General features: G+C 57.3%; 3 protein-coding genes across 3 annotated transcripts; all 3 read right to left on the reverse strand.

Moving 5' to 3' along the window:
• Positions 1 to 418: 418 nt before the first annotated feature.
• On the reverse strand, positions 419 to 6,250 carry CNGA2 (cyclic nucleotide gated channel subunit alpha 2). The gene is made up of 6 exons (XM_032196421.1): positions 6,138 to 6,250; positions 5,845 to 5,955; positions 5,450 to 5,620; positions 3,033 to 3,140; positions 2,494 to 2,600; positions 419 to 1,806 (listed from the first exon to the last, which is right to left on the reverse strand). Exons 1-6 carry the CDS (start codon positions 6,248 to 6,250, stop codon positions 419 to 421), a joined length of 1,998 nt encoding a protein of 665 aa, XP_032052312.1.
• A 2,238-nt stretch (positions 6,251 to 8,488) lies between these two features.
• Positions 8,489 to 16,209, reverse strand: FATE1 (fetal and adult testis expressed 1). Its single transcript, XM_032196576.1, has 6 exons — positions 16,177 to 16,209; positions 15,228 to 15,483; positions 14,649 to 14,815; positions 13,805 to 13,893; positions 10,300 to 10,378; positions 8,489 to 9,869 (listed from the first exon to the last, which is right to left on the reverse strand). Exons 2-6 carry the CDS (start codon positions 15,415 to 15,417, stop codon positions 9,738 to 9,740), a joined length of 657 nt encoding a protein of 218 aa, XP_032052467.1. The 5' UTR covers positions 15,418 to 15,483; positions 16,177 to 16,209; the 3' UTR covers positions 8,489 to 9,737.
• A 1,937-nt stretch (positions 16,210 to 18,146) lies between these two features.
• PRRG3 (proline rich and Gla domain 3) lies at positions 18,147 to 22,270 on the reverse strand. Its single transcript, XM_032196575.1, has 3 exons — positions 22,227 to 22,270; positions 19,377 to 19,537; positions 18,147 to 19,160 (listed from the first exon to the last, which is right to left on the reverse strand). The coding sequence occupies exons 1-3, from the start codon at positions 22,231 to 22,233 to the stop codon at positions 18,627 to 18,629; spliced, it is 702 nt and encodes a 233-aa protein (XP_032052466.1). The 5' UTR covers positions 22,234 to 22,270; the 3' UTR covers positions 18,147 to 18,626.

A 22,270-nucleotide genomic window follows, 5' to 3' on the forward strand; every position in this document is an offset into this window, starting at 1 on the left:
GTGGCAGGTTGTGTGTGCACTGAGACTCTGATCTCCCTGACACACAGGGGAGGGCAGCACATCCAGCTACCCCTCCAGCAAGGGTCATGTCCCACCTCCTGGTAAGGCAAGTGGTAACAGGGAATTGAGTCAGGCAGAGACCATTTGCAAAGCTGGGAGGAAGCCCAAGGTCTCATATGGAGGTGATGAGAATAGAGACAGGCCTGAGGAGGAGCTAGGACAGACACCTGATTTGGAGCCACCTTCTGAGCTGCCACTGAGGCAGTAGCAGCAGCAGCACTGAGGACCTGAGGGAAGTCCAGGCAAGGCAGCCAAAGGCGCTGCCATGTGAAATAACATCTCACACAGGGCAAGACATCACCTAGCTGGCCTCTATGCCCCCGCACTGCATCCCACCAGGTGTGGCTTCTTCCTTAGCCTAAGGCAGACTGTCTGAGCTGTCCGAGAAGAAGTCCTCCAGATCCTGCTGCCTCAGCTGGGACTCCAGAACAGTGATGCGTTGCTTGAGCTTCATCTGGGCATCATTGTACTCTGTCAGAAGGCGGCCAAAGCGGGTGTGAAGCGTGTCCAGGTTCAAGGCCAGCCTGTCCAGCTTCTCTTCCACGCTCTTCCCTTCCATGCTTGCCTCTGCAGCTGACTCGTCCAGCAGCCCTTCCTTGGTCAGGATCTCCCGGCCCCGCTCCTCCAAGACCTTTTTGGCATCAGGATACTCCGTGACTGCTTCCATCAGGTCTTCCTTTGACAGGCAGAAAAGATCAGAGTAGCCCAAGCTACGGATGTTGGCCGTGCGCCTGTTGCCCATTTTGCTCCCTTTAATGTTGAGGATGCTGATCTCGCCAAAGCAGCCTCCCGCAGTGAGCAAAGCATATTGTGTTGTGCCATCATCCGCCACCACAGCCAGCTTCCCCTCCTTGATGATGTACATCTCTTTCCCGATATCTCCTTTACGGCAAATGTAATCCCCTGGGCTGAACACCTGAGGGCGAAGCTTCAGCACCAGCTCCACCAATAGACCTGCCTCACAGTCCTGGAAAATCCTCACCTTCTTCAGCGTCTCCAGGTGAACGTTGATGGCAATCTCTGCCCTTAACTTATCAGGGAGATTCTTGAGGACTTCCCGTTCATCCACCGCCTTCTTGTTTGTCCACAGGTAGTCAAACCACTTGATGACTTTAGTTTCCATGTCTTTGCTCACCTTGCGGAACTGCATGTAGTGTTTAATGGCATCAATTTTTGCCTGGAACTCTGCCCTGGTGGCGTTCATATTGGATATCATGGATCCCACGTTCCCCACAATGGTGGCAAAGATGAGGACACCGATGAGGAAATCAAAGATCACAAAGAGGTATTCTTCATCACGCACAGGCGGCGGGGTCTCTCCGATGGTAGTCAAAGTCAACGTAGACCAGTAGAGACAGTAGACGTACTCCCGGGTGAGATACCCATATTCAGAGTCTGTGACATTGGGATAGACCCAGCTGTCCTCCCCAAAGCCTATGGCCTTGGAGATGGCATAATAAATGCAGGCATTCCAGTGGATGATGACCAGGATGTAAAGAACCAAGTTGCTGATGCGGAAGATGTTGGGGTAGCTGGTTCTGGTCTCCGTCCTGTCAAAGAACTCAAACATGCGGGAGAAGTGCAGCAGCCTGTTGAATCGCAGTTCAGGACGATGCAACCCCACAGCGAAGTAGGCCAGGTCTGTGGGCAGGATGGAGAGAACGTCCAGCTTGAACTGTAAGGTGTGGATGTAGTTATCCCGTAACTTCTTCAGGTCCTTAACCAGGAGGCCCTGTTCCAAGAAGCCTAACAGAGAAGCAAATAATAGAATGATCTTGGCTTACGTTCAACTCTTCTACTGGCTTTGTAAGTGCTTCTGATAAATATTTCAGAATATGCCATGCATATTTGTGCATATACACAGTTATCCAAACATTACCAGTTGCACCTGATCTACTCTGTTTATAAGCTTTTGCTATCACGCAAGCTCCTCATCTGGCAAAAGCCATGCAAAGCTATCACTTAAGGATTTACTCTGTTGCCATGAAGTAATAGGGACACAAAGGTTTCCTTCCTCCGGTCGTGAATTACCGCTGTTCTGGACAGAAAGCACAGCCACCTGCCCCATTCCGAGAACATTAAATTCTACCATTTTTCCATGTAGATAATTCATTAGCTGAACTTGTGCAAAATCAGAGATACAGACCTTCAACTATGCCCGAATACTAATAGTAATGTGGGTAATTTTGTACAATTATTCAAAGGTGAAGTTGAAAGCTAGGATGATTAATCTTTCATTCTGAAACTTACTCCATTTCTCAGATCTCTTAATTAGATTATTTCTCTGGAGACTGCTTCGTACAAGCGAGAGCCAAGGTAGACAAAACCCTCCTTCTAATGGAGCTGCAGATTAGGTCCCTCCCTTGCAGTTCACCTCCACCTTTAGGGCACCAAAGCAAAGCAATCGCAGGCCAGGAGGCTGCTGCTGCTTACCTGTGCGCAGGCGGATCACTACGTCCCCTATGTAGATGCAGTCTGAGACGTAGTCCAACACCAGCCAGAGGACAACATAGGTCTTCTGTAGGTCACTGAAGCAAGCCCTGGAAGAGGACCATACAATGGGGCAGTGAGACCAGTAAGTCTCTGTTACAGCTGAATATAGGCTGATTCTGGGGCTTGTAACTCTGCAACAGAGCTTGGCCACTTGCCCCTCTACTCAGAGAAGTTAAAACCATCTTCTCTGAAGAATCTGCCATGCCTTGACCTGCATAAAGCCATGTCTTGAAACCACATCCCAAAAGCTCTGCAAGCAACTTCACCCCTAGATGACAGTCCTTTCCAGCCAGGGCCAGATGAGGGGTGCTCTGCATTTACACACCACAGCCACTGTGAGATGAAGGTCCCTTTCTTTAGGCACCCCCAGGCCCTCTCCCCCCTCACCAGCACCAGTTGTCTGATCCTTGCTTGAGCCACAACAGGCAGGTGAACATGAGGATCAGAGGAGACAGGAACCCTACAACATCCGAGCTCACCTGGCCACCAGCAAGCACCAGTTATAGAGGACAGGAACAGCAATGACAGCCAGCCAGCGGTAATACCAGTCCCCCGCAGGGTCCACCACAAAGATCTGCCATTTCTTCCTGGAAGCAGAGAGAAGGCAGAGCAGGCAATGTGTGAATAAAGGGCTAAACATAGAAAACAGGTTTGGAAGGAACCATCTGAGTCATCTCCTTCATCCTTTGCACTAGACTGGATCAAATGTAGCTGCAGCTCGAGTGTAGTCTGTAAGCTAAAACCAATCCCAGGAATGCTGAGCAAAAACGTCCAGCACTGTTTATGTTCCTTTATCCCTAAAACAGAGCTTATTAACGTACCAGAAGAGAAACTGTAGAGTGGCAAGACAAAACAGCTGGCCTACATGCACCTCAGAGGCAGAGCCAGACAGATGTATGAAAGAGGCTGACCAGAAAACTTCTTGTTAGATGGCATCGCCTCTCCCAAATGAGGCATGGATTGGTGCCAGACAGATCTGAGAGAAGAAGATTAATTAGAGCAGGAAGGAAAACATGCTGCAGATCAGCAGGAGCACCAGGAGGGGCTGCCCAAGCCCCAGAGCAGTGGCCGGCGTCACAGGGCTGCCATCGCCACACTGCCTGCCTGCAGTCAGTGCTCAGTCCGGGGTCCAGCCTTTGAACTGCTCCCAAGCATTTGATCCTGCTCGTCTCGGGGCTCTGAGATAAGCAGCCTGTGCTCCCATGGCCAGATCTCACCGGAGGAGCAGGGGAACGGCAACTCTGCAGCTTGGCTGATAGGCACGGCTGCTGCCACCTGCCAGGGCAAAACGCCTTCTCCCTTCCCATCCTCCCCTCACTCCCAGCTTTTGAACACGTAAAACTCCCTCCAGCGCTAGGAAGAACAGCCCACTTGCCAACACATTCCCTGCGCTCACCTCACCACTTCCAACAGCTTCAAAAGCAAAACCTCTGCCTTGAAGCCTCCCTCCCCAGCAGCACCCAGGCTGCCCGCGGTGTGGGGACCAGAGCTCAGAGCAGAGCCAGCAGTGCTCCTTCACATACACCTCGGGCACGGCCACAGACAAGCAGGTGATTCAACTTTCCCCTTACAAGTGGGGAGAAAATGACAGCGTTTTGCTCAGATAAGGGTTGATGTTTTTTTGAGACAGGGACACCTTGCTCGCTGGGACGTACAGCACCTGCCACCAGGCAGTACTGTTGTAACGCCGCATCACAGGCACTAATAACCTCAATAACAGCATTAGTCAGGTTGGTAATTTCAGCGTTAAATCACCAGTGCTGCAGTCACTGACATTATGCCGATGCATGCTCTGGCCACAGGGCCAGGGCTGGAAAACCCCAGACTAGCTCAGCACTAGCCCAGAAAGGGGGATAACCGCCCTGAAGGCTCTGTGCCCCACTCTGCAGCCCTTCGGGCTCCCCATGCCATGAACACACTCATGCTCAGCGTTACCAGACCTGGGGCTCTTCTCAGCCACTGCTCTGAGGACTGGGAAAGCAGCAGAAGTTGCCACCATCTCCCCAGGAGCTCATCCCAGTGAGCCACGGTGTTCTCCTTTCTCAAGTTTGCAGGGCAGCACCGAATAACACAAACCCCAGTGCAGGGATCTTCATCCCATCCCTTAGATGAAGCCAGGCTGGCATTTACTGGCTGTAAGGCGACAGCACTTGGCTCTGCTCTTGCTTCCCCTGCAGACGCATCTTCAGCTCAGACAGCACAGCTCCTCGCGAGGAGCCCACCGAAGCTGCCCTCTGATGGCACACTCAGTGCCTCTCCCATACTTAACAAGCTCCCCTTAACCCCGCAGGGCAGAGCACTTTTTTGTCCACGACTAGTAAAAACCCAGATACAAGGCTCAGATATTTTCCTCCTATAGAAAACAATCATTTCTTGGTGTTTTAATTACCGTATGTAATGGTAGGGTCCAGGCTAGTCCATGAGCTCTGCCCTTTAATTAGCCAGCAGAAGAAAAGCCAGGTTATTGCTTTTCACCGGGAGCGGGAGCCGAGGAGATGAAAGGGCTGGATTTGAAAGGGCCTTTTCAGAAAGCTGCCGTCATAGTGTCTGCCCTTGGAGGTGGAGGAAACAGGCAGCAAACGCAATCCCTTCATCTCCCTTCCTCCTGAGATGATGAATGAGGCTGGAGAAGCCCACAGGTCTGTGCTTACTGGGGTCTCCTGGGGGGCGACCCCACTTTCTTCAGCTTCTCCCCAGCTCCACGTGTGCACAGGCTGCAGGCACACCTTTTCAGGGACCCAGGGCTGGGTTCAAACACCAGCCTTGGTGCTGAGTTGTGCCAAGATCAGGCAGAGCAGGGGGGACCCTTCCCACAGCTGCTGCCCTACCTGCCCCATTTACCATCACTGCTGGGAGACCCCGAGCACCACGCATGGTCACAGGGCAGGGAGCCTACTTTTTGCTTTTCTCCTCGGTCTCCTCATCCTCTGGATCACTGCTGGCGTCTGCAGCCACCATCTGGAGCTCCGGGCCCTGGAAGCGCTCGAGGAAGGGGTCAGGCCTCTGCTGCTCCTCGTGCAAGCTCTTGCTGGCCCAGTCCCTCAGCACCAGCACCAGCCGGACTATCCTGGGCAGGGAGACAGGCAGAATCAGGTGCAGCCCTAAAGTCCTACACAGCAGGAGGGGATCCCGACCCCACACACCCCCAGCATGTCAAAGCCAGGCACAAAGGGCCCAGGCTCAGCCAAGAGCCCACGCAGCAGCTCGCCAGCTTCCTCCCCACGCTCTGGGAAGGTTGCTCAGGAGCCATCCCCACACCCAGGCACCCAGCCCAGCCGCACACACGGGTACCTGGCCAGAGCTCGCCTGCCTTGGAAAAGGGGGGCAGCCGGCTGCTCCCCCCCAGCCACGGGAGCCCCTCTGTGCAGCTCCAAGGAGGCCTCATCCTGGGTGGAGCAGGTCCTGTGGTGTGGAGAAGGGGGGTCACGGCCATGCAGCCTGCCCACGGCCATGTGGGATGAGCCAGAGGATGCAGGCAGCTGAGGGTCACCATCACAGCCCTGCCCGTGCCCCCAAACCCACACCAGGGCTCGGCACACCCCGAGCTGGCCCTGCCAGCACCACCCTGCTGTGTCCATCCTGACCTGGTGGTGCTGAGCTCTGTCCCCTCCTCGTCGGGCCCTGCAGGGGCTGGGGCGGGCGGGCAGGGGCTGAGGGCGGCTGGGGAGCGGTGCAGGCCATTGCTCTTGGCCGTCATCCTCCTCACGAGGACACCACAGGCACACGCCTGCGCCGGGAACCTGGAAGAGCAGAGAGCAGCCAGGAGTGCCCGGAGCAGGACACGATGGTGGTGAACAGCAGCCTGAGGTCCCAGCTCTGCCCGTGGCCCCTGAAAGGTGCTGTCCCCATCCACAGGGATGCTCGGTCATTGCAAGGGCAACAGCACCCACAGCGAGTACCAGCACTGCTCCCACTGCCTGCCCCACGGTGAGGACAGGGGGGTGAGCAGGGAGGGAAGGACCAGGCAGCCCCGTGGGGAGATGTCAGGCAGCAGCACGAGGCAGGCTATGCGTGTACAAGGCTGTTTGTACCCCAGCAGCAGCCTTCCTCATGGCCAGCACCCATCCCTGCGCTGGAAATTAAGGTTTGCTCTTTAAAAAAAATAATAACAACAATAATAAAGCACCTGGCTGAGGTTCCTGCTGGCAAGTGCTACCGTCTGGTTTCAGAGAGCATCAGAGGAACTCAGCGTTTACACGCAGAGGCTGCTGTGGAGCTGTGAAGTCTGGGAGCTGATTTCTCTAAGAAGTGTGAGATGCCCTGCGGGCTCGTCTGGCCCCAGCACCCCTCGCACCCGCCGCCTGACACCCGCTTAGTTCACAGACATACACATATGGAAAGTCCCAGCCCTGCCTCGGGGAAGAAGAAGATAAAATTCCCCCCAGCTAGCCCTCCGTGCCCTGCAGCGGGGTGACCCCCACATGGTGTGCCCATGGGTGATGCTCTGCGTGGGTGCAGGCAGTGCCTTGCACACCCCAGCTCACGTCCCCGCTGCACTGACACAGTGCTGGGAACCCCCCCCCCCAGAGCTCCCTGCAGCCCAAGCCACCTCCCCGGGGTGGCAAAAGCCACCACCAAGCCCCCACCGCCGTCCACTTACGAGCCTGGTGTCCTCTGAGGCTTCGCTGCCACCTCGTGTGGGCTAGCAAGGGATGGGGAGCATCCTCCTCCAGCAGCCTCCTGGGCTGTCCCCAGTGCCACCCCTGCTCCTGCCCTTCTCCTCGGCCCAAGCAAGGGACCTGGCAGCAGGATGTCCCCGCGGTGCCCAGGGAAGGTGACGGTGTGTGCGCGTCTCCTCGCTACAGCACACACCCGGCCCCTCAGCTCCCTCGATGCCCCGAGCAGCTCGCTGCACGTCAGAGGAGTTGGTTGCAGCGGCTGCGAGCCCAGGGATGAAAGGGGAGGAGGGACACGCGCTGCTCAGGGCTGCTCCACTTCCCTGCGCGTCCCCTTCGCCCCCGCCACCCCTCCTTCCCTCTGTCCCGCTACCTCTTGTCGTGCTCAGGGAGCAGGGGTCACGTTTGCTGCTCAGGAGTGCTGGAGAAGAGAGCTGCAGAGTTTGATAACGATCATGAAGCGTGCCTTTCACCAGTCTCTGTTTTCTTATGTTGTCCACAAAGCCGTTTTGATAACCAGGCGGCAGAAAATTTGCATCCCTGAAGCCATAAAGGAGTTAATTTTTACCCTCTTCCACTGCATCCAGCCATAGGCATGGGATTTGTGCACCCCGGGCAGAGCTGATCTGAAAGCACCAGCAGCTGGAGTCCCTTCACTACTAAAAGTTTACCTTTCCTTCCTTCAAAGCCTTAATTTCCACCTCTTCTGATCTCACTGCCTCCTGGCAGCAGGGAGCCTGAAGAGACAGGGAACTTCTGCAGCCTCGGTCAGGGCTGCGGGCAGCGTTGGGCAGGAGGGACACATCTTGCTTTTGTCCCCATGCCACAAATCCAGGCAGTGGCAGCAGCACATCCCCCTTCCCATCTCTCTTTTTGCTCCCTGCCTGCAACCACCTCCAGAAACAACACAGAAACTCTGGGAGCCACTCTGCTTCTGCCCCTTTGGTGCTCACCACACAGCTCCCTCGGGTGCTGCGTTGCACACGATGCTTCTTTTTGTACGCACATTGTTGTGGCAGCCACTCGAGGGGACACCCACACCCTGGAGAGAGAGGATATAAATAAAGGCATTGCCCCTGGGCAGGGCTGCAGGTGGGCAGCAGGGAGCTGCTTTGCAGCTCCAGATCCCCAGCTCGCCCTCCTTCCAGTCCCAGAAGAGCTGTTCCTGGGCTGCCCAGCTGGTGAGGTGTGATTAAAGAAGCTCGCGTGGCGCAGACAGCCGGCACCAGGTCAGAGTCCTGCTGGCGAGGGAACGAACCTCACCCGTCCCCACCCAGCCGGATACCACGATCAGGCTCCACGATGGCACCAGAGACACATCCAGCACACAGAGTTTATTAAAATATGCATTTCATGGGTCAGTGGTTCCAGATTTAAACCAGGACATACACCTTACGTAGCAGTCACCTTCTATCCCCTCCAGCCCACCAATAATTACCCTCCAGGAACACCTACAGTCTGACCACCTCCAAATACTTCCAGCCTGACCACGTCCCTGAGCTGCAAGCCACAGGAACCAGCTCAGCACCAGTAAATCCCGGCGCTCTCCTCAGCCCAGACACCAGCCACAGGTTCAGACCTGCAATTACTTCTGGGGCACTTATTTATCAGTGAGCGTCCACCTGCCAGATTTATGGTCACGGATGCTTGATGCAGTTGCAGGCAGGAAACACCTCAGCACCCAGGTCTGTAAATAAGCTCCTGGGACACGCAGGTGACCTGCAGATCCAGCTATGATCATTTATAGGTGGCACAGAGAGGCCCTGTTGCCAAGACCAAGCACACAGGCACAGCTCCAGTAGATGTACTACATAATCCACCGAGGGTCTCAAATCCCCCCCGAAGCCAGGTGTTCCTGGCCTCCAAGGAAGGCAAGGAGCAGCAGAGCTGTTGAACAGCACTTGTTTTTAGCTAAAGGGCATCTGGGCCGAGACTTCCCCTCACCTGTCTTGTTGCACCCTTGCTGAAATTGCAGCTTGGCAGCAGACCTGGGAGTGATCCTGCCCCCTGGCACCAGCAACCTAACAAACACCTACCTGCTGCCCAAACGGGCACTTTTCCACAGCCTGGCTGTTGTTACGAGGTGTAGAGAGTCACTGTGGGGACGTTTCCCATTCCAATCTCTCTGGGAAAAGGCCAAGCTTCTGGATAAACCCAGAGCTCATCAGTGCTGGCGGTCACTTTGGACCTGAACTTGCAAACCCACTGCCGGGCGGCCTCCAGCGTGCTGAGAGCCCAGGAGATGGCACAGCAGGGGCTGCAGGGATGGGAGCGCCCAGCTCCTCCACGTCCATCCCTCCTACCTACTCCTACGCTCCTTGTCTCACCCCACCACCCCCCGACACCCATCTCCAGCTGCTGCAGCACCAGGTCCAGCTTCAGGGTTTCACTTCTCCCACCGCTGCTGCTAAAGAGTGGCACCTTGTCATCAGGGCCCGAAGGACACGGGTCCTGCAGGGCCTCCAGTGCAAAAAGCAGGTCAAGTTCAGAAGAAACACACGGTTTTACTGTTTGCAAGTAGGTGAGCAAGGATCTTCCCCTGCTCACGGTGGGCCGGGGCACAGAAAATCATCTCCTCAGCCAGAGCCATGTGTTGACGAGGCAGGCAGAGATCAGCATGGAGTAGACGATGGCCTCCTTCTGCTGCCAGGCGTTGCACTGCTCCTCCAGCACGCGCAGCCTCCCCGAGATCCTCGTCAGCTGCAGGGAAAGCAGCGGGGCCATCAGCAGCCCTGCGGTACGGCACAGGAGGCTGGCGCAGGGACAGCGACGGAGGGAAGGAGAAATGGGGGGCGGCCACCTCCTTCGGGTCCTCCCGCCTGGCAGAATTAGCAGCCCTACCTCAGCCCATGAGGGGATGCTTCAGGAAAAGCTCCTTCCCATCGGAAGAGCTCCTGAACCATTCCCTGAAGGCAGGTGGGGGGGCTGGCCATCTCCTGCAGCCCCTCAGGGAGGAGCTTGGTGGGTCAACACACGCCAGCTTTCCCTGCTTCTCCATGAGGAGCATCACCCAGGGCTGGCTTGGCAACGCCAGCAAATCGAGCCTGAGCAACAGATCCCTGGAGCGCCCTCATCCACCCTCTTGGGGCTTTCCCAGAAAACATCCACATCCCTCCACCTCCTTTCTCACCTGCTTTCTCATTGCTGCCATCTCAGCTGTGCCAACCTCCTCCAGGGAGCTCTCCAAGGCTGGGCCAGCCTCCTGGGAGCTGCGGGAGAAAAACAGAGATGCAAACACTGCTCGAGAGGTGCAATTATCTTCCTGCACACGTGGCACAGCCCCGGGGAGCCGAGCCATGCAGGCAGTGCATGCATGCCCAGGCCGTGCCAGCTGAATGCAGCTTCAGGAGAGAGGAAACAGCACTTGCACAGCATCTCCTGATTCCCTCTCACCCCCCATCATGCATTTTTACACCCCTCCACCATGCACCCCGGGGTGACCACGACAAAACACACAGCACATGCTACAGCAGCCAAGAGTAAAAACACATGCTGCTATTTCTTTAGAGGCCCAACAGAGAGAAAACACGATATTTACCCAGCATCCATTTTCTACAGCCAGAGGAATTCACTGAGGATTGGATAAATCAGAGTTAGAGCGAGACAGGCAGACACAGACCACAAGGCCAATGCCAAACTGGAGGGATGGCATCATTTCCATCAGCGGGTGGGGATCCAGCTGCTGGGACGCAGCCACCAGCTGGGGGAACCTATCTGAACACGTGTCAGCGAGCAGAAAAGGGTCCTGTGTTTGCTGAGACAAGGATTTGCCCTCTCCCATGCCTCCCCCACAAAGAAGTGTTGCCTTCTGCCCTCGTAGCAAATCTTACTGGAAATGTAAATACGCATCCCAGCCGTGCAACACTTCCCCCATCCCTGCGAACACCGGGGCCACCCCTGGGACAAGCAGCTGCACTGGCAGAGGCTATGGATGAGCACCCCGGAGGCACAGCCTTGCTCCAGGGCCCACAGCACCAAGCCACAAAATAAAGAAGGTGTACAGTGAAAAATCTGACTTGCCACGTTCAGTCTGTTGTTGCTGCCATCATGGGCTAGTGTTACCTGAGCTGGTCTGTAAACCAAATATCCCCCACAGGCACTCGCTGACACGTTATGGGTTACCAGGTGGCAAACACCACTCCTCTGGGGACCTCACGAAGGGGGAAATTTATTCCTGTTTGCAACCTGATACGCATCTCACTGAAGGGAAGACAGAAAAGCACGCAGAGATCAAGGAATCTGCCTGAAAATACATTTATGAGATAACGGCTCCTCATAATGTAGCCACAGTATAATACGAAAGCCACAACAGAAAGAAAATCCAATTTCCCCCAGCACAAAGCCATTAAAACTGGACACATTCTGCAGCTTTTAATTGAAAAATCCCAGTTGACACAGGTGGCCACCCTTTACAGTAGAGACTAGAAATTACCTCCCGATGATTCATACCCTTCAAGAGGTCACTGTCGTGGAAATATTCCAGTCTCCAGCCAAGGCCAGAGATGTTTTTTGTTGTTGTTTTTTTTTTAATACATATTTCAGGATAAACAAGTCAGCTCAGTGACTTTTTATTGCTGTAGTTGGGGGTACGAAAGAGACACCGTATGTGTGTGAAACGATGCAAAGTACCAAGAAGAGGTGTTTCAAAAGGGAGATGGAGAGCTGGGGAGAGGCTCAGGGCTCACCCCGCTGTGTTACAGCCCCTCCACAAGTTACCTCCTGCCATGGTACCACGGCTAAAACTCCTCCACAGCTGACAGGAGGAGGGAGAAGGCGCTATGTGGCCACTACCCAGACCAGATAGTATGGCCAGACTTTATTTAAAAGGCCACATTTGAAGGTGTCCCTGCTTTTCAGTGTGTGCTGGCTGTCCCCTGGCAATGCCTGCAGCTCCGCTCCAGCTGGGGAGGGAAGGAACGACGTGCCGGAGTGGCGCGGATGATGGATGCTCCCTCTCCTCCCTGTCTGCCTGGAGGTTTTGCTCAAGGAGAGTTAGAAGGATTCAGCCATCCCTCCGGACTGCTGGGTGCTCAGCAGCCTCACAGCACGTCCAGAGACATCGAGGTCACCGCAGACCTGCTCCAGCGAGTAGGCAGGCGTGCTGCCCCCCGGGAGATCCTACGGGCTGGGGACCTTGGTGCAGACAATTCACAGAAAAGGTTATTTTAACCCAGACACAGCCACTGGTGCTGTGAGTCTGCAGGAGAGGGTCTGGATTGGGCCATTTGTCCTGGATTTCGATTCCCTTCCCACACTTCTCTTCGTCAAGCATGCCGAAAAAGCAGCACCGCAGAGCAGCTGAGACCCAGCAGTGTCACGGGTGATGTTAGGTCACTCGGGGCAACCAGAGGAACGGTTTTAAGCCAAGCAGGAGGTGCGAGCCCAGCTGGGTTAGCAGGGTGCACCCAGCCCGACCACACCGGGCACCCAAAGCTGAAAGAATAGGCGAGGAGAAGAGACCAGGGCAGGCGTGCAGGAGCATCCTGCCCGCGTGGCTCCCGTGAGGGTTACGAAGCTCAGGCCTGGCTGCTGCCTCTGCCAGGCAAAGGAAGGTCCAGGCTGAGCAGCTGGGAGGTGGCTCGGGATGAGCCCAAGTCACCTGGGTGGCGTCGGGTCTTGCAGGGAGCCCTGGACACGGTGGAAGAGCACCTGGCCCAGGAGGTACATGGTCTGGAAGATGTTCTGCACGGAGTAGATTCTGCCCGTCTCAGCGAAGAGGGGGAACGGGGCGCTGCGAGCGGGCAGGGGGCACACATCTGGCCTGGGGTGCACAAAAACCACGCCGGTTACTGCCTGGCTTCCAACAGCAAAACCAAAGGGTGACAGGGCCCTTTGTCCCTGTGGCAGCTCCAAGCATCTCAGGGCAATGCCATCGGCAGCCAGACCTCCATATCACCAGGAGGGAGAAGCCCCTCCAGCAGTCCAGGCACAGAGGCAGTCTCTGGACTCCTCCAAAGCCAGCCATGGCTGCACGAGAAGCAGCATCACCATCACGTCTCCTGGACAGCCCTTGATTTCTTGATGGCTCTGCCCTGGATTAAGCTAAAGAATTTTCTCCACTGAATCCAGAGCCCAAGACTCACGAGGAAAGGACCAACTTAAACACTTTCCTGCTCACAGGGTGTGCTCAAAGAGCTGAAAAACAAACATGCTCTTAGCCCACCCTGGCTGTAAGGCACTGCAAGCTCCAACAGCCCTTGTAGAAACTAAATCAAGCCCTGGCAGCAGTGCTGGAGCAGGAGAACATGACAGAAAGCACTGGGAGGAAGATGGGAAGAGCTGGAGAGACTGGGACCAGCCAAAGAAGGGTCAGCACCGTACTGGTGGCCCAATGGCCAGGCAAGGACCAAGAGCACTGCCCCGAGCTGCAAGTGGGGGGATGTTGTCCCACGTGTCTCAGAGGGCAGCAGGTCACCCCAGGGACCAGCACAGCTGCCTTCCAACGCTGCCTGGCACGAATCTCTCTGTGCCAACACCAGAAACCACTTTCCTCTTAACCAGCTTCATCCAAGAGCGGGACCAGCCCTGATATGGATCCGCCACATCTCAGGGCACCAACAGGGAACATCAAAGCACCCCAGACCCCAGAAGACGCTGCCCCTGCCCTCCCCAAACTGCTCTGGGTTCGTGCTCACCGCTCGTGGCGCGGGCCCGGGCTGTGCAAGGCCAGCTGGGTGTAGTCACTCGGAATCCTCTCCCGCCGTGATCTGCTGCTGCTGTGGCCCTGCTGGCATCAAACACAGCTGCATTAGGGCAGAGCTTGCACAGGGGGAGCCCAGCCCCACACCCCAGGCAGTCTGCAGGGTGAGGACCCCGTCAGCACGAGGGAAATGCTCGGTGGCACTGCACAAGCCCCAGCCCAGCTAGATGATGCTGGAGCAGATGGGAAGATGTGCCCTGAGCAGGACAGGGTCAGCAAGGAAGGTGTATTCTGGAGAAAAAGACCTGAACATGATACATCCAGGATTGGCTCTTAAATTTTAGGGAGGTGAAAGCACTTGAGAAGGCAGAGCAGCAGCTCCAGCATTCCAAACAAGCCTTCCTCTACTCACGGCAGAGGCATCTCTTTGAATTAGTTTCCCACTAGGTTAAAATCTGCTTTCAACTCCAACCCCACAATCCTTTATGCTGCAGCAATGAAACAGCTCCATCTTACACTTCATCCAGGAGAAACAGTGATTGAAAAGGGATTTCAGAAGTACCAGAAGGAGGTTGCAGGGGACTGCACCTACTTCAGCCCAACTCCTGCTCATAAAATGCAGTAGATCTGGCTGAATTGATGACCCAGTGTGGGATTGTGTACTGATTATGGGGTAGGAATAGGTCCCACCATACCCTTGCAGCTAGCACCCTCTGTGGGGAGGAGGTAGCACACTGCAAAATGGCTCTGGCTTGGGCTGGTAACAGACCTCTAGAGCAAAACAACCGCTGGGATGCCCACCACCAGCACAGGCAAGCCCGGTGCTCTCGGTACAGTACCAGTCGTCTGCGCTTCTGCGAGCTCGGTCTGGCTGCTACGTGCTGAAAAGGGATCTCCCCTGGGGCAGAGAGCTGGGCTGAGGAGCCTGCGGACGCGTGCCACACAACAGAGGGGACCTTCCTTTGCTGCTCCAGCAGGACGGGCCTCAGGCCGGCATCGGATATTTCTATAGAGAGGAGAGAGGGAAGCACTAAACAAATCTGAATGTGCCCCGTCGTCCTCAGGGCAGGAGGGAGGAGAGATCCTCCTGTGTTGGAGAGCAAAATTACTGTGCAGAGTTAGCAGATATATATCAAAAGCCACATCCCACAGATATGAGTAGTGGGACAGCCTGGAGAGGTGAGGACTGGAAAGCAAATGAACACACCGCTCCAGGAAAGCAAGTTTGGGGAAATGCTCTTCAAAGCAGGGCCATATATCTCTGCATCTCAAAGCAGGGAGTCCACCAAAGACCAAGAGGGAGCTGTAAGAGACACGGAGGGAGGGCTTTATAAAACAATCCTTCCCCCTAGAATATTAAAGAGCCTCACCAAACTTCAGCCACCCCAAAAAAAAAAAAAAAAAAAAAGGGACATTACCTGCAAGAGAGATCCTCTCAGGGATGTGCATCCGAAAGGAAGGAGGCAGATCCTCGGCTGCAGGCTCCTCGTCCACAGGGCTGTAGCTGTCCGCCACCTTCAGCCTGCTGGGGACCTGCATCCTCTGATTGATGGCTTCGGTGAAGAGCAGGTCGCAGCGGGCTCGGTCCAGTCCCCAGAACGGCCACATCTTCTTGGTTTTCCTCAGCTCGCTGCCAGCGCCTGCCCACGGCCACGCGGGATGAACCGGAGGGGCCTGGGGTTAAAGAAAGGGGAAAGGGGAGAAAGAAAGCAGCAGGCCTTCAAAACCGGCACCCGCACGGGGACAAGGCTTTGTAATAATCATTGTAAGGCAGCTAAACACAGGCAGAAACAGCGATAAAGGAGCTCCCGTGGGCTTTCCACCCAGAAGTAAAGGGTTTTCGAGAGCTGGGAACACACTGTTGCGTTCCCACACCTTAGAAAAAAAACGAGATTTTCTAAAAACAAACCACGTGCTTTGGTGATGAAATCCCAGGCTACCACGGGAAGACCTGAGGACTAAACTGTCCTCACACAGCCCCCAGTCCCGTGGGAGGGGGGATTTAATCCTGGGGCTGCCCCTAAAAAGGCACCGACCCCACAGGGGAAACCTGCGTGGGGCACCCAGCCCCATGCCCGCTGCTGCAGGGAGGGGAGGGAGCGAAGCCGGCTCTAAGCATCTAAGCCACTAGGGCCAGAAAAAAAAAAAAATAAAAGCTGTCAAAATCCGTCCGAATAAAGCGCTTAAGGGGCCGGGTTCCCCTTCCCGGCCTCAATTCCCCTTCCCTGCCCGGCGGAGGGGCTGTGGAGGCCGCCCCCCCCCCTCCCTGCCCGCCCCGCTGGGTGCCGGGGGCAGCTCGGGGCGGAGCTGGGGGGCGCTTTTAGGATTTATTCTTTTATTTTTTAGCCCTTTCAGCCATTTCCCAACCTGGAAGCAGCAGCTCTTCCTGCCCGGCCGGCCGGAGGGAGGCGGGACGCGGCCCTGCCCCTTGGCAGCCTGCCGGGGCTCGCTTAAAGCCGCCGCCGGGCGCCGCTTCCCCGCCACAGGCGACAGGCGACAGGCGACAGGCGACAGCCCCGATCCCCGGGCACCCTGCTGCTGTGGGACCCCAACCCAGCCCCAGCAGGTCCCCACAGCCCCCCAGTTTCTGCGGGGAAGCCGCAGAGGCTGTGGCCGCCCGGCCCTGAGCTGTGCCCGAGCAGAGCGCTTCTGCCTCAGCGCAGGCTGTGGCGATGAAAATATCAGTTTGGGATGAGCGGTGGGCTTCAACGCTGCTGAATGGGGACGGAGAGCAGGGCCTGGCCATCCAAATCCAGTTTAGAAAGGGCTTAAAATAAATCCCAGGCCGCCCTAGGCTTGCTATTTAAAGGGGATTATCTCAGAGGGTTGGGAGCACGCAGAGGAACGTGGAGACGAGCCCTGTGCCCAAATCCCCTCCTGGCCTTTGGGAAATCCCTCTGCATGTCCCACAGGACGGCCTCCAACTCCCCCTGCCCGATGTGGGGTGCCGTTCCCAGCCCCACAGCTGCACACCCCGATCTCCACCCCACAGAGGACTTGTTTGGGGGACCTCGGTGCCACCACCCCACAGCCACCTCCATCGCCCCGCATCACCCCCGTCCCCGTTTGGGGAAAATAAATCACCCCGTGCCACTCGGACAGTGAGGGTTTTTTAATAAATAACCTTTTTGCACAGAAATATACCAAGTTTTAACAGAATACAAACCGCAAGGAGAACGACCGCACATCAAAGACAGAGGATCCCACAGCTCCCCTCTGTCTCCCTCTGGTCTTTTCCAGCTCTGCCCCTGGCGCTCGTGCCAGGTCCTCCCGCAGCCCCCACACACACCACGGCCAAAAGGCAGCATGAAGGCTGGGGAAGGGACGAGGTGCCGGCAGCCGCAGCCCCCGTGGGCTTGTGTCCTGCCCCAAAATCGGCCACGCTGGGCTGAGGGACCTGCTGCGAGACAGCGCTGGGACCCAGCGGGGCACGGGCGGCCTTTGGGTGCTGGTGGAGAGCGGTGCAGGGGTAAACCCCACGGGGTGGCAGTGCTGGGAGCTTCTGGGCTGGGCTGGGGGGCTGGTGAGCAGAGCCCCCTTCCCAGCCCGTCAGACATTGCTGGGAAATTAGAGACGTCAGCGGACAGCCCCGCTGTGTGGACCCCAAAAGTGGCTGCCTAGGAATAGGGGACGCGCTGGTCCCACAGCAAAGCACGTGGCTGTGCCCTGTTCGAGCACCAGGCCCACCGAGGGGTCAGGCACGGCGGGGTTCAGCCCTGCTCCTGTCCCACCAGCATGTCCTTCACACCACAGCCACGGCCACCACGTGCTGTGCCCACCAGAGCGGCTTGGAGGACAGTGGGGTCTCAGTTCCCCCACCTGCTCTGGAGGAAAAGAGCCCCAAAGAGCGGGACGGAGAGGTTCGGGGCAGGCAGAGGGGAGGTTTGGCACATCCACAGCCTCCTGGTGCCTGCATGCCACCTCTGGGGCAGGCACCAGGCAGGCCACCTCCAGGAGGAAGGAGCATCCCCACTGCTTAAAGTCCTACGAGCACCTTTGGTGGTTCCCAGGTGACTGACCTCACCGACAAGACCACCAGGAGCCTTCCTCAAATTCCAAGGGGATCTGGGAGATCACAAAACACCTCCCTGAGGGCTCCCTCCCCCTTCTCCCAACAGCAACCACCACTGCAGGCACCACAGGAAGGGATGGGCTCCCTGCTCCCACCAGGCAGCAAACACACACGAGGGAGGCACTTGCTCCCCAGTCACAACTGGGGGGACAGGCAGAAATCAGCACCACCCCTCCTGCATTCCCGGCCCCTTAACGAGAGCACCAAGCAGCAAAACAGGACCCGGCGAGGACTGCGGTCGCAGCACATCACGAACCAGCCCTGATGATTCGGGCATGGAAAGGACCGACCCCAAAACCAGCCCCGCACGTGCCCCGGGTCCGTGAGCTGGTGTGCGCGCAGGGTAAGGCTGAGCAGAGCCCCGGGGAGGCAGTGAGGCTGTTTTAATCGTGGGAAATGTTACGTCTGAGGGCAAGTGAGGAAATCAAACGCACCATGGGGAGACCCCCGCGTTGAGCCAGGAACAAGCTGCTGCTCTGCCCTGGCTGCTGCAGCACTTCTGTGAGCGGGGAGCGAGGGGAAGGAGACGGCTGGTGAACCTCGGAGCCATCCCCGCATCCCATCCTCGCCCTGCCTGGGGACAGCTGGTTTTGGTAAGGAGGGTAAGGCTACTGTGTGATGGCACCAAGTGACGGTACGAGTGAGATGGGGAGCCAGCTGGCACCTGGAGGGGGTCCCGGGCACGGCAAGGGGTGGGGGGTGAGTGAGCGTGAGTGTGGGAAGAGGCAGCGGGGGCGCGGCCCCGCTATTTGGCCGCAGTGGGGGCAGCAGCCACGATCTCTTCGTATTTCGGCGGCGGGTCGCTGTAGGAGATGCTGGTCTCCTCGCTGCTGCTGCTGCTCTCCGGCTGCCCCGTCACCTCCTCGTAGGAAGGCGGAGGGGTGGCACTGGACAGTCTGGAGAGGACGGAGACCGAATGCTCCGGCGGGCAGAGGGTGCCATCCTGCTGCGGGGCGCCTCCTGCTCTGCCATCCCCGGTCCCCCGGCTGCTCGCTTCTCGCTGGTTTTCCCCTTGGCTTTGCGACCGCTCCCGGTACACCATGACCCTGGGGAGGCTGCGGCCCGTTCGGCTGGCCAGGTAGCGGTTCTGGGCGTAGGAAGGGCGGTGGCGGGTGGCCTTCTGCAGCTGGCACCTCCAGATGATGAAGAGGGCGATGACGATCAGCAGGGCCACTCCCAAGAGGGGCACCACCACGTACATGGCGTCTGAGCGCTCTGTGCTGTGCCCGGGGTCCTTGACAGAGTAGACGGAGTTGGTGTAGCCCTTCCAGAACTCCATCTGCAGCGGGAAGAGAGAAGGAACTGTCGTGTGCTGGCACACGGGACGAGCAGCCCCTGACCATCCCCAGGCCCCAAAAAGAGGCAGAGGTTTCTTGGCTGCCTCGCAGCACCCTCAGCGGGGCTGCGAGCCACTCTGCCACCATCCGAGCCACACGTGGGACCCAGCTGGAAGCGCCTCACGCATCCAGCGAGGGGCAGGGGGGCACAAACTCACCGTCTTCTCCTTGTTCTCGAACACTTCCTTGACCTCCTCATAGCTGCAGACCTCCTCGATGCACTCCCGCTCGATGGTGCCCTGCCGAATCTCCTCCAGGAAGCCGTTGGCTCGGGGAAAGCGCTTCAGGACCGAGTGGGCATTCCTGGCCCCCAGGAACACTGCAAGACACGAGGCACAGATGCTGAACGGAGACAGCCCCGCGCCTGGCCTCTGCCCAGCCAGGCTTCCCCACCTGCGGGGCTGCAAGCACGGGATTTAGGGGGAACAGGCACCCCAAACATCACCCAGCCCCGAGCTGCAGCTCAGGGTGCCCGCTGAGACAGGGCACAGCCAGTGGGGAGCTCCCAGGGGCTGCCCAGAGACACACAGCACCGGGAATGTCCTTCCACCAGGGCAGAGCCGGGGAGGAACACGGGCACCCCAAAGCAGCAGAGCCCCCGGCACTGCTCCAAAGTCCTCTGCCTCTCAGAAAGTCATTGCCTCTCAGAAGAGGCAGGCCAGGGGCCAAGCAGATCTTCAGCAAAGCAGAACCCCAGGCCCAGGAGCTGGCCACCACAGCCAGACCCGAGCAATGACTTGGGGCCAGCACCTGCCCACCCAAAGCTCAGGCTTTAGGACATCATCCTGCACACCCAAGGACAGCACAGGGATCGTGAGCCACACACTGAACGGGGCTGAGCAACCTCTCCTCACGCACGGCACCACAGAGCACGTGCTCACCAAGCGATCAAACCCAACCTTCATTAGCAGCCTTTCACCACAGAGACTGACAGGTTCCCTTCTGCTCCATCTTCCCTTCATCCTGCTTCTCAAACAAGGCAGCACGGTGGTTGTGAGAAAATTTGTAAATGTCAAGGCAGGGACAGAGTAAGCAGCTACTACGGTGCCGTGCCGTGCTTGGATACCGTGCTCCCGTTGTGCTGTGTAGGTGCATTTTCTCCCCTGTGATTTATTAATGGCCTGCTCCAGTGAGAGAGCTTGCAGAGGGCTGAGCCACTGAGGTATGAATGAAGAACAGCATGAATGATGTGAGTCAGAGACTTTCCCTTCAGAATCGACTTTATTATGCCTTTTTTTTTTTTTTCTAAATAACAAGGACAACCAAAAAAAGCATCTTCAAGAGGAACAGAAGGCATCTCGCAGGAGGGCAGGGACCAGCTTGCCTTGGCTTTCCCAGTCAAGGAGCGCTGTCCTGGCTGAAGAGCAAGCGGGTTGGCAGGCCAGCCTTCTCTTGAGCCTCTCCAGAAATAGAAGAAATTTTACAAAGATAGTATCAGTCCTGCAAACGTCCTGTCTTTCCGTGGAGAAGTCCGGTCTCACCTCCTTGAGCTTCTTTCTGGCTTCCTCAGCACCCCTTGGAGCAACGAGCTCGGCTGCAGATCTCACTTGCAGGTTCTCCATCCCCGCAGATACCACTTGAGCCCTTCCCTGCTTTGCTGAACTGGCCACTAGGACAGAAATAAACACAGACACACAGACAGGCAGGTATCAAGAGCAACGTCCCAGCTGACAGCACGCTGCCATGGGGGCATGTGCCTCTTCCCACAGCCAACCTCCCTCAGGGACCCAGAAATGCCAGGAGAGCAGAAAGTAAGTCATTGCTCCCTCCTCGTTTACGTGGAAAGTGCTAATAGCAGAGCAGGAAAAACAACGTCCTTCAGGAAACAGGAGCCTTGCAAACTCCTACAAGCAGCCTGGGTTCCCCAACCCACACGAAAAGCCCAGCAGGGGCTGTCCTGACTCCTCGTGCCTCTCCAAGCCTCCCCACACCAGTGGGAGCACCGGTGCCCAGGAAAGATTGGAGCTTTAGGCAGGGGGAGCAGGAGCTCGCTGCCATCCCCGCTGGGTTTCCTAAGGAACTGCTGGCCCCTGGCGGCAGGCAGGCTGGGCCGTGCCTCTACCCACAGCCCTGGGGAAGCCCAGAGCTGCTCCCTGCAGGACACACGGCTGCAGCCCCAGCACGCTGGGAACGTGCCCACCACCACGCAGCACTCCTGCAGGTGACAGCCCTCACGAACGGGACCACTCGGCAGGGGGCACTGCCACTGCACGGGACACCTCCCAGGGACAGCAAGTGCTGCTAAGCTGGTGCCCAAGCTCTGGGAGGGAGAAAGGGCAGCAGGGCAGGGAGCCAACTGGGTACCCTCATTAGGGCAAGGTTAAAACCGCCTTTTAGAAGCACTGTTTAGAGCAGAACTTTTCTGGTGATCTCTGCTGCCTCCCCCACCTAGCAGAGAGCAGATAAAAAAACAGACATACCTGTCATGCCGGAGTCCTCCTCCTCCTCCTGCCCAGCTTGGACACGGCCTCCACCTTCACAGCTGGCTTCAGCAACACCCCGAGCAGACCCTGAGATCCCAGCCACATCTCCAGCATCTCCAGGCCAGTCCCTGCGGCCACCAGCTCCAGCTGGCCACAGCTGCCAGGCACGGGCTCCTTCGGATGCCAACACACAGCGTGCCCCAGCAGGGCTGTGCTACGCAGCTGCAGCAGCTCTGGGAGTGCAGAGCCACAGTGCCCCTGGCCACGAGGGCTTCAGGACAGTGTGGCACAAGTCACAGGCCACCAAAAAGCCTCAGGGAGGGCTGCAAGCCTAATGGGAATAACGAAACGCTGCAGCACGCAGGCACTCCTGGGGAGGTCAGCCCTTCTGCACCTCCTCTCAGCTCCCACCTTGTGCAGAGAGAGGCACAAGGCAGGCTGGACCTCAGACCACGTTCAGGGACAGCAGTCACAGCACCTGAGCCCCCAAAAAAAGCCCAGGCAGCCCTTTGCTTGTGAGCTGACCGCAAAGCGCTGCCCTTCTCCCCTCCAGCACCACTGCCACCTGCAGCGGGGGACACTTACTTGCCATGCTGCCTCACTCGGCTACGGGGAGCTCCCACCTACCT

This window comes from Aythya fuligula, chromosome 13 (genome assembly GCF_009819795.1).
Source record: "Aythya fuligula isolate bAytFul2 chromosome 13, bAytFul2.pri, whole genome shotgun sequence".
NCBI classification, from domain to species: domain Eukaryota; kingdom Metazoa; phylum Chordata; class Aves; order Anseriformes; family Anatidae; genus Aythya; species Aythya fuligula.